Genomic DNA, 12,710 nt, shown 5'->3' on the forward strand with positions numbered 1-12,710 from the left:
AGGGACAGGAGCGATTTTGCTCCTACAGGCCAAAATAACAAGATTTTTCACATTTTAACACTTTACGAGGCGAAAACAAATCAATTCCAATGCCCAGGATCAAAATTCAAAAAAGTCAAAATTTGGTCAAAATACTCAATCAGACAAAAAAAATTCACATTAACGGTCAACACTTAGACAAATTTAAGCTCTGCATGAATATTCCAATTGAAAATTAGACCATTTTGGCGAAATCATTGTATTCAAAATTTGCATTCCAGAAAAAGAAGCTCAAAAGCTCTCAAAAATGACTGGATTTTGGCTTGAAAAGGCAAAATTTAAAACCCTAAGGCTTGGCCCTAAATCCAGACAACTAACTGACTAACAAAACCCTAAAAACGAAAGCGAAAACGAGCGAAAAACAAGCAAAAAGAGGGGGTCCCCATTTGCGATGGGGCGATGTGTGAAATGGTCACAACAGGTTTCCACATAAATCATTGTGTTATTGTGTTCTTATGTGCATGATTGTTCAAAGTTAGTGTCTATAATGTGTTAAAGTCTAAGTTGCCGGTACGGGTACGGGTACGTGGGTACGATACGCCGGTACAGCAAATATTTTGGGGGGGGTTTGGGTACGTTTGGGTACGTCCGTACAAAAAAATGTAAAAATCATAAATATATACATATATGCAGCCTAAAAAGTAGAAACAAAAATTAAATTTAGAATCCCAAATATCATCCATATGCTAAACAAAACTTGGAACTATCATATATGATATAAATATAACAAATTTACTGGAAGTCTTATCTAATTTCCATTTGTCAAAATTTGAATCAGTTATGATCGATATATCGAATTCATTGTTCATTGGTTCAACAATAAAATAACACAATTAATAATCAGCATCATATGGGTCACTAGGAAGATCAAGATCAACATCATCATTGACATTAGATAATGTAGCTAGAGTAGTGGAACCACATGCAGCCTCACTGCCACTTGCACTAGCAGCAAATTGGCTATTGGACTCCCCAGAAAGTAAAGATTGTGTGGCAGCTGAAAAATCCAAATCAGTTCGCTCTGGATCTACACCCAAAACTTTGTGCTCCCATCCTTGTACTCTTTTTGTTTATGAGTAAGAAAGCGCAACTTTGAATGCACATAAACTAGCTCTTCCACCTTACTTGCTGCCAATCGGTTGCGTTTCACTGAGTGTATAAAGGAGTATGTGCTCCAATTTCGCTCAGATGAAGAGGATCTAGCAACCTATTGAATAATTGACACAAAGTTAGAGGGTGACAATAGTAAAAAATATAAATTTAGAGAGCAATAAAAATTAAGAAACTCACTTGCGATAAAAGTTTGATTGCAAGAGTTTGAAGGTTTGGTGATGTATGGCCATTAAGGTACCACCAAGCATGAGCATCCTTCTTATACTTGTCACGGAGAGTGGCAACACTTTGACCGTTGGAGGCTACAAAATCAGCAAACTCACTTGACATTAAATCCTCCATTTCAGAATCGGGGAAGAGTTTAGTAAGTGTTGTCCTACACCCTTCACTAACTTCTGAATCTCTATATGGTGGTACCCTTGATGGCTTAGCAAGCATTTCATCACTATAAAATTTGGGAGTCAATGCAAATGCAAGAAGATGTAGTGGGGTGGACATTTTGTTCCACCACTCAACACAAATAGATTGAACCTCTTTGAAGAAAGTTTCTTCGGGATCTTGCTCTTTTGCATTGATGATGATTTTCATTTCCTCAATCATCGAGTCAATGCCATCATATACCTCTCCCAAACATGGGTGATCTGTGTCAGTATAACGGATCATACTCATGATAGGCTCAGTGAAACTCAAAAGATATTCCACTCGATCCCACCAAGTGTCATCTAGGATCATGTGTTTTACATTTGTTGCCCTTTCAGTATTGGATTGCCTCCATAGGGACCAACTTTGACTAATTACCATGCTAGCAAGTGGCTCCCGCACCTTCACAAGTCGCCTCAAAATGATTGTGTTGGATGCAAATCGAGTCTCGGCAACCTATTCAAAAAAATAAAAATAAAATTAGAATACAAAGAAGACATGATCAAATTTAAAAAATAAATTAAGGATTACTAAAGTGAAATGTAGATTTTAGAAATTGAAGTGTTTCAATTACCTTTAGAAACTCCAACTTTGAAAATGATCTGAAAATGGCCTATGACATGCTATGGTTTGTGATGAACATTTGGATCTCTTCAGCCTCAGCATAAATTTGTTTGATCCAATTTATTTTCCTGCCCATCTTTTGTAGCATGAGGTTGAGAGAGTGGACAGCACAAGGTGTCCAATATATGTGTTAAAACCGTGTCTCAATCAACATACCTGCAGCTCTACAATTCTTTGCATTGTCTGTTATTACTTGGACAACATTTTGAGGTCCCACATCTTGAATGCATTGTATAAGGATGTTAGCAATAAATTGTGCATCCTTCACCTGTCCCTCACAATCCACGGCTTTCAGAAACATTGCTTCTTTAGGACACACTGCAAATACATTAATTAATGGTCGATTTTTGGTATCCTTCCATCCATCAGAAATGATGGACACCCCTGTTTGTTTCCATGAATTTCTAATGGGAGCCAATGCATTTTCTAAGTTTTTTACCTCCTTTGCTAGTAAGGTGCTATGCACCTTCTCATAACCTGGCCCTGTGTACCCTTGTGGAGCCTCATTTACCTTTCTCAACATATCCTGCCAATATGGTGATCGTACCACATTAAATGACAAACCATTTACATATAGACATCTTCCAACGGATTGATCTGCAATCTCTCTAGCATCATTTTTAAATGCTCTCTCTAATGGTCCCCTGCTTCTCTTCACAATAACAGGTTCTTCTTCATCAGTTATGCCTAAGAATGGGTGGCTCTGTACCACGATATCAGGAAAATTACTCTGAGATGGAGAAGTAGGGGGCCTCTTTGATCTACTTCCTCTTCCTTTCAACAAAGGATGGTTTGAGGCATTACCAACTCTTGCATCTACTTCCTCTTGCTCTCTAATAAATCCTGCTATTTGTTGAGGTGGCAACCCATTTCCATCCCTTCCTGGACATGGTTTGATTCCTTGTTGGGGAATGGCACAAAAATGGGCTTTGACACGGCTGTAGGAGCTAGTTTTTTTCACACTACAAAAGTTGCATATCCAATTAAATGTTCCACCACCTTTTACTTGGTCTGTTATTTTGACATATTTCCATAAAGGTGAATTTGGGTCGGTTTTGAAAGTCCATTGAGGAATTGAGCTAGCAGTCGTTGCCATTATGCTATCTACAACAAGTTAAACAATAATTATTAAAATTTAAATATTTAACAGTAAATTTAATTTTATATAAATAATAAAATTATAAATGTTAAAAATTTAAATTTAATTTAAAGTGAAAGTGAAATTATTAATAATTATGAAAGTAACCTATAACGATATTAATATATTTACAAACTTTTAAATTACACAATAGTTAAAATATTCATATTTATAATTTAAAATAATAATAATACAAATTAAAATTAAATATCATATTTGATATTTAATTTTAATTTGTATTATTATTATTTTAAATTATATATATGAATATTTTAACTATTTTCAATTTTGTAATTTAAAAATTTGTAAAAATAGTATTATCATGTATATGTTTACTTAAACATTATGAACAATTTCATTTTCCCATTAAATGGAATTTAAATATTTAATATTTATTATTTAATAATGTATATAAATTAAATTTTTTATCATTAATTAACAAATAAACTTAAACAAACTATTAAAAATTAATAAACAAACTATACAATTATTTTGAAAGAAATAAAAAACCTTCATACCTGAGCTTGTCGTCGCCCTCGCGTTGCCTGTCCGTGAGCCCTCACGCGAGCCGTGAGCGTCGCCTGTCCGTGAGCATCACCTGTCTATCGTGAGCCCTCACGTTGCTTGTCTGTCATGAGCCGTCGCCGAAGACCTGTGTGCCGTCGCCGAAGACCTGTGTGTCGTTGCCAAAGACAAACAAAGACCTGTGTTTTCTGTCTGCTCGTGCCGTCGCGGAAGCGAAATAAAAAATACGTCTTCTTATTTTGTTTTAGGGTTTAAATGACCCATTTCCCTTCCACAAAAGTAAACAAAAAACCTCTCGAAATTCGCGCTTGAAGCAGATTCGTCGAAAAAACGCGAGAAATACGCCACATCGACATTGGATTCGTCGGTATGCATGGGTAAAAACGCGGATACGTTTCACGATCAAAATGGAGGAACCCTGTTCGATTCCACAAGGATTCCATTTCGAATCCGAATCCAAGACGAATCGCATCTGGATTTGGGGGAAAACCCAAACGTACCGGTAACCTAGGTTAAAGTAATTAGATTTGTTTTCTGTTATTGCTTTGTCTATTTGAATATATTTATTAACTATGTCTTCAATAATATCGCTGAGATAATAACTATGTCTTCAATTTTGATCAGAATACATTAGATGTCTTTGGCTTGCACTTGTAGATTTCCGTGTTTGCCATTTGAATCGATTTCATCCATATATATGTTTGGTTAGATGTCTTATGAATAGACATGCCTCCACGTGAACATAGTTCACGTGGAGTCATGTCTCTTCATAGACATACTTCATAAACAGCGATGAACGATTTAGTTATCGTTTTATATTAAACGCATGTTAAATACCGAAACCTTTTAGCAGAATGATCGATTATATTTATCATTCCATTGAACAATATATCGATATTCATAAACCGATTCTTATAGTCGAATCATGATTGCAGTCCGTATAAAATAGACATCGATTTCCATGATCGATATCGGTTCAGACTTCTTAATCAATATAAACAGATTCATCAGTTTACATAATCGACTTCATTAATGATTAAGCACATAATGATCTTTAATCGATCCATTATATGATCGATTCTCTTTATCATTTAATCATAGATCGGTGATGATGATTATAATCGTTTCCAGAATAACATGATTTATATAATAATCATTTATGTGTATATTTAATTATATATATCATTAAATATATACATACATGATTATTTATAATCATGATTTAACATCATCAAGGTAAATACATCAATCAACTATGTGAAATGATATATATCAATTGTTCACTTGTATGACTTCATTGGTTAGATTAATCTGACCGAAGCTACAATCATCAACATAATGTATCATGAATCATGATTGATAAAGTTTAAATTGGTAAAATTTATTGTTATACTGATTCACCCCCCTCCCCCCCCCCAACTCTCAGAATAACCGTGTGCTCTTCAAAAAGCATTGATGAGAAAGAAAATAACCATGGATAATGGATGACAGAATATGACTAATTCTTGAATACTTCATGATAATGCCAAGCAGGCACTTACTACACATATATACATACAATCCAGAGTAGAATTAAATTGCAATCACTAGCAGAATATGCCTGCAAATGAGACAGCGAAAAGAGGCACTCAAATTTCATAGGTTAGAGCTAGGATCCTCCATTACATCAATATTGCCAAAAATAATGTCACTATTAAGGATCATTCTCAATCAAAAGGTTGTCAAACTACCCACCTGTTTCAAGCATCAAATTATAGGCCCAGCTACAGAATATATTATAAAATTCAAGCTATTATAAAATGCTAGACAGATCTTCTAATGTAAGCTTGCACTAAAAAAGATGGAGCCTAGAGACAAGAAAAAATTTAAGAAACTACCAAAACGAATAGATGTGGCTTTATTTTGACAGCCTTTTCAAACGAACATTTCAAAACAATCACATACTGTTTTGGATAACCTACTTTTTTAGCTCTATTGTTCAGAATGGTTAATTGAATTTTGATAATGATTAAGTTATAAAATAATGATAATAACCTTAAAAAAATGCCCTTTGTTAGTTTAATTTGATAAGTAGTAATTATTGAGAAGATTTATTTTCGTTAGGATAATTAATTTAGCTTTAGATTTATAAATTTGTTTTGTATATGGTTCATAAATTGTTTTCCTTGTTCAAATCATATAAAGTGAACTAAGATATTAAGATAAATTCCATATTATAATTAAATTGTTTGTATCACATAAGTATTCGATTAAGATATTGAATTAACAAATTAAAAAAATAATAATTCGAACAATGTATCATCAGGTTATATTATTGAAATGTATAGAGTGTTTTGAAATAAAAATAAGAATATTAGTAGATGAATATATTTTTAATTAATCATATAAAACTTGAAAAAGAATAAATTAAAAAAATTGTATTTTGTAAGTTCTAATTTTATGGTTCAACTTCTTATATTAATTTTAATAATTTGTTTGAGCATATTTTGATAAAAGCTATAACACTTGGCATGTTATTCTATTACTACTATTGATGAAGAGTTACATTTTGATATTCATAGCATAGTTTATGACAAGAAAATGATGGGTAATTACAAATAGATTTTATAATAAAATTCTTTTAAAAGAAACATGAGAAGTGGAGCTATTTTTAGAAAGAATCTCTTAAAAAAAAATTATTTATTTGCGACAAATTACTTTCTAACTCTTATAAAATAAAGATGCTTGTATGCATTTGGAGAGGGTTAAAAGTTTTCCTTTTGACATTTTATAAGTTGGTAGAAGGAAGAACTCAATGAATAGAGTAGAGGAAGAACTCAATGAATAGAGTAGAAGGAAGACCTCAGTGAACTTCTATTCAGTTGATTCACTTAGAAGATCTCTTTAATAATTAGGTTCGAAGGTAGCGATATTTATATCAAATTTGGGCATTTCAAGCAATGAGTGTTCGAATTATTATAATTTCTATTTTTTTTATCTTTATTCCCTTGATTTTCTACTTCGTTTTTACTCAAGTGATTTGTTGTTTTGAGATAGTCGATGAAATTGACTTGATCATAACTTTTATTTTAGTATACAGGTTAGCTTAATTTTTGGATATGTTAATCTTCATTACATAGTAGAAAACTCTTTAAATATTATCTTTCAATTTTAGGTTTATAATTTTCTATGATTAAATCAAGTGAAATGTTTCACTTGAGCAATTCTTACAATTTGAAATAGTGAGAGGATTAGATTGGAGCATAAATTTTATCTCATCATCTGGATTGGCCTAATTTTTAGATATCTTGTTCATAATTACATACTAGAAAAAACCCTTTAAATATTACTATCCAATTTTGAATTTATAATTTTATATGATTAAACGTAGGAGACTGTTTTAATTGAGCAATGCATAGTTTTGAGATAGTGGATAGGACTGATTTAGTTATAAATTTTATTTTAAATTTTAAACATTTGGGTTGCTTTAATTTGTTGGTATATCATTATTCACCTCATTGTAAAAAATCATTTAAAAATCATTGTTCAATTTTATGTTTAAATTTTATAAGATTAAATTTAGGGGACTGTTTTACTTATACAATTCACAATTTTGGAATTATAAATGATTTTGATTTGGTTATAAAAATTATTTTAATACCTTAACTGCAACTAGGCTGTGATACCATTTGATACAATCAAGATTGGGGGCTCTTATCAAACTACCCAGTTTTACAACCTTTACATATCATCCCTCCAACAATAACAAATATGAAACAAAGTTTGAAACATATATTCATTACAAAACTCTTAAGAACAATTGCATATATCAAGGATTTCAATAAGAAAAATAATTCAGAAACTTTACAGGAGTTCTAGGCAATCCATACCTTTAAATCTTCAAACCCTCTTGCCTTCAACTTTGTTGGCTACACTTCCCTTTAGAAATCTCATTTCTTCATTTATCTTCCAGTTCTCATGGCTACCTTCAACACCTCCAAATTCTTCTTTCGCTTCTTATATCTTTCTCCTCTTGGCAAGCTAATTGCCTACACTCTTCTTTATGCAATTCTCTACAGCCTACTGCTGTTGATTGCTACTTCTTATGTTGATTTTAAGGTAGTGCTCGTTAACCACGGGCAATGACACAGCGTTGCCCTCCCAACCATAGACGATAAACTCTATCGTCACCCCCGAGCACACTACATAAATTTGATCTGCCTGATTATGATCGAACTTGCTGTTTGATCTCAGTTCCATAGAGGGAAGACCACATCCATATATATCCGTCGAAAGGAGATATCCAAGAGTCCGCTCTCATCAAGGAGGCACGACCTTCATGAAGCATCACATGCCTTCAAATGAGGGGTGGCCGACTTTTGGCCCCCGAGCACACTACATAAATTTGATCTGCCTGATTATGATCGAACTTGCTGTTTGATCTCAGTTCCATAGAGGGAAGACCACATCCATATATATCCGTCGAAAGGAGATATCCAAGAGTCCGCTCTCATCAAGGAGGCACGACCTTCATGAAGCATCACATGCCTTCAAATGAGGGATGGCGGACTTTAACCAAAAGTCGGCCTCTTTGAAACAAATTCGATAAGTCAAACTCGATAATATATGTTTAATCATTAAACCTGATAATGCATATGTGACTTAATAAAGATATTAAAGGATTAATATAAGTTTATAGATTCATCAAATGTGTAACGCCAATAGGCCATTCACACATTTGATCTTGCTGAGTCGGCCTATAGGATTTCTACCGACGCTATATCATCAACACTCCCTCTTAGCTAGGGAGGAATCCTTCATAATCTCTACAAGCCACATCACCTCATCGATGACTAACATAATGACTACACTCATGTGAATGAAAGAAGCTTATCACCTCATCGTGATAGCATATCACCTAATCGTGATGTTTGATCACAATGGCTACTCCCAGAGGGTGAATACACACAAATGCTAAGTCATGGAGTCTCTCACATGACATCCATCATACCTACTCGCAGAGGCTGGAACAAGGGCTGGAACCTCAAACTTCTCTCACAGAGAAGAATGCACAACAAGAGCTGATACCTCAAACTTCTCTCACAGAGAAGAATGCATAACAAGGGCTGAAACCTCAAACTTCTCTCACAGAGAAGAATGCATAACAAGGGTTGATACCTCAAACTTCTCTCACAGAGAAGAATGCATAACAAGGGCTGAAACCTCAAACTTCTCTTACAGAGAAGAATGCATCTCCACCATGCCTACTCGCAGAGGGTGGATCCACCATACCTACTTGCGGAGGGTGGAACGAGGACTTTCACCTCAAACTTCTCCCAGAGAAGAAGGCATTAACAAGGGATTGCACCTTGAACTTCTCACAGGAAAAGAACTCATTAACAAGGGATTGCACCTCGAACTTCTCTCTAACAAAGAAGAACTCATTAACAAGGGATTGCACCTTGAACTTTTCTCTCTCACAGAAGAACTCATTAACAAGGTCTTTCACCTCAAATTTCTCCATCACAGAGAAAAATGCATTAACCAAATCTTCATGATGACGTGGCTCCCTTTGAAACTGAAATGTCAGGCTCACTCTGAAGCTAAAATGATACACTCCCTCTGAAGCTGAAAAACAAGCTCCCTCTGAAGCAAATATCAACCTTCTGATCTCTTCATACAAGGTTACTTCCGACGATATGTCAGACTCCCTCTGAATGTTGATTCTTCCTCTACGAAGAAATGCAAGCAATCTTCCTACCTTGAATAGAGATTCGTCAGTGCCAGAACCTTGGGTAGAGGGACCGCTAATGAAAAGCATAATTCTAGCAGCAGTGCCAGGCACACAAGTCCCAACCAGCCTTGTGGCCACGCTGAGAGCAGTGCCAGTGCAACGTGCAGCTCTTGCATCCGTCTGCGCCACCACGGATCCTTCTGCAACTCTTCCAAAACCAAATTCAAAGTGAATTCACACTGGGAAGCTGGCAACAAGAATCAAGTGATGCTTTGAGCAGAGAGGTCGTCCTTGACGTTGATTACATCATCAACAAACTTGTAGATAGCATCAAGCGTTCTATCAATCTGCTGCCCAAATTAGGATTGGGAGCAATACTAGACTTACTGAGCCAATAATGCCCGACCATGTGGCCCTCGTTCGGATTGGCAATTGAACCAGTCTCAAGCTCTTCCAAGGCCTTACAAGCGCTTTGAAACTTGGGTTCCATCGCTTGCACGAATTCATTCGTATACCCAATTTGGCTGACATCGATATACAATCCGAGCTCCTTGTGCTGATAAAGCCAATCCAAGTACCGATTCCACAGGGTTGTGGACTCCGTCTCTAGCCCTTTCTTCTTCTTCAAAGAATTTGTATCGAGCACAGAAACCTCTCCAGCCACAGCAGCCCAAGTTCGAGTCACAAGCCGACATCTTTCAACGCTGACAATGTCGAGCTTTGAAATCTTGGGCGAAATCCTCGAACTAGGCAGCAGGCAACTTTTTGCAGAGGTTGTTGTCTGCGTTCCCCCAGGAACTTCAAACGAAAAGGATTTTGGGCCATCATACTTGTTCTCGAGGCCTGGGGAGACTCGATCCCCTGATTGCCACCTGATTTGTTTAGACGCTTGACCGACACCACTGTGAAGGGCGGAGGTCAGCGAGTGTAATCGCTACATTATCCTCTGTAGTCGCCTTTCGATCTGGAAGAGATCATAAATCTATAATTGTTTCTGATTGAATTTCCCTTGAGAGCACAGCATCTACCTTCAAGCGCTTAGGCTCTATAGAAGGAATCTGGCTCTGATACCATGTTGATTTTAAGGTAGTGCTTGTTAACCACGGGCAATGACACAGCGTTGCCCTCCCAACCATAGATGATAAATTCTATCGTCACCCCCGAGCACACTACATAAATTTCTCACCATCAATCGATCTACTTGTACATGAATTTGATCTGCCTGATTACGATCGAACTTGCTGTCTAATCTCATTTCCATAGACGGAAGACCACGTCCATATATATCCGTCGAAAGGAGATATCCAAGAGTCGGCTCTCATCAAGGAGGCACGACCTTCATGAAGCATCGCATGCCTTCAAATGAGGGGTGGCGGACTTTAACCAAAAGTCGGCCCCTTTGAAACAAATCCGATAAGTCAAACTCAATAATGTATGTTTAATCATTAAACCTGATAATGCATATGTGACTTAATAAAGATATTAAAGGATTAATATAAGTTGATAGATTCATCAAATGTGTAAGGCCAATAGGCCATTCACACATTTGATCTTGTTGAGTCGGCCTGTAGGATTTCTACCGACGCTATATCATCAACACTTAACACCATTTAAGTCTGCATTTTGTAGAGATTAGAACCCTTGTGAGGCATCACAAAGAGGAACCCAAATCTGCAATTTCATTTTCCTCCAATTGTATTTTGAACTTCCTATGTATATGCTTGAAATTCTTCAATTTATGCTTCCGAATATGGTACCCAAGCTAGCTAAACTCATTTATCTCTGATTTTTGAAATGAAAGCCAAGTCTAGATAAAACTAATAATTTATCCTTCAACAATCCAAAATATGCTCTTGAAGCTCCAACCTACACCAACAATGCAAAACATGAACGTGAAAAGAAAATTATTTTTTTGTGGTGATGCAGGATTGCTTGTGAGCCCAGATGCTCCTACATCAGAAGTTATCATCGTTTTTATGTAAATAGACAACTTCTAAATCAATTTTGAGTTTTAGGAAGGCTTATGAGATATTTTTTATATTTTTTGTACTTATTACTCAAAAGAAAATAAGCTTTGTCAACTAATAGAGCTAATAAAGTAAATAGATGCCTTAGATGAATAAAGTTGAATAGTGTCAAAAGAATCTTAAACAAAATTCTGTTATAAAGGATCCTCTATAATCACTCTAATATACTAGTAGGTTAAGAAATATGGAATGAGATATATATCAATGCATAAAACGATTTCTTAACTTGTCCTATGCTAAAATATTAATGTCAAATGGTTAGCAAATATATTATATACCCATGTTTGCTTAGTGGATTTATCTCAATGATTGTTAGATGTACTATCATATTCATGTATCATGAAAATATAAGATTAGGTATTTTAGAGACTCGTATTCCCTTACCTTCTTATTAAGCATTTATCATTGTAAACATAAACATTAACATTGGATAAATCATACTAACTATTCATCTCCTTTTCTTATTACAAAATGAATAAACCTTATAATAATCAATAGATAGTCCTTTCGTGGACTTCAATAGATCTATGAAGAAATAATAATCATTAGCTTATATCCTAGCTTAATTAAAAGACAACATAGACCTTCTCTTGATAGCGTTGTCGTCTTGTGGTAGTAGAAATTTAAAACCTATACACATTAGATCATTCTTTTATTATTCCATAATTTATAGGAGAATTTGAGTTAGTAGAATGTAACTTGTAAGAAGATTATATACATGTTACTTCTTGAAAACCTTGGTTAGAGGTATACAATTTAATCTAGTTAATTCAGGAGTAGAAAGATGGTAATGTTTTACTTGAATTAATTTAGAGTTAGATTTAATACTTGTAAGAAACCTTACTAGGAGTGGCTAAGAATCTGATAAACTACATTCAAAAGATAAGTCACCAACAGTTTATGAGATTAAATTAACCTTTATTGAGCTTACAGGTTGGCAAATTTATAAGAATCTTTTGAGTACTGGTAAATGGAATAATGTGCATCTAAATTCAAAACAATAACTCTTACTATTTCCTTGAGATTTTAATAACACTCACCACCAACATTTTATCAAACAGTTTGCGAGAAAAAGCAGAATGGTGTTTGCAGCTTTTGTAGAGTTATGGGA

General features: G+C 34.9%; 2 protein-coding genes across 11 annotated transcripts in view; both read right to left on the reverse strand.

The window, feature by feature from the left end:
• Positions 1–12,710, reverse strand: part of LOC131028707 (uncharacterized) — a 148,113-nt gene that overhangs the window by 87,262 nt on the left and 48,141 nt on the right. The window lies entirely within an intron of this gene.
• LOC131028708 (uncharacterized) lies at positions 733–2,019 on the reverse strand. Its single transcript, XM_057959045.2, has 2 exons — positions 1,330–2,019; positions 733–1,246 (listed from the first exon to the last, which is right to left on the reverse strand). The coding sequence occupies exons 1-2, from the start codon at positions 1,951–1,953 to the stop codon at positions 1,067–1,069; spliced, it is 804 nt and encodes a 267-aa protein (XP_057815028.2). The 5' UTR covers positions 1,954–2,019; the 3' UTR covers positions 733–1,066.

The sequence above is a fragment of the Cryptomeria japonica genome, chromosome 1, assembly GCF_030272615.1.
Source record: "Cryptomeria japonica chromosome 1, Sugi_1.0, whole genome shotgun sequence".
NCBI lineage: Eukaryota > Viridiplantae > Streptophyta > Pinopsida > Cupressales > Cupressaceae > Cryptomeria > Cryptomeria japonica.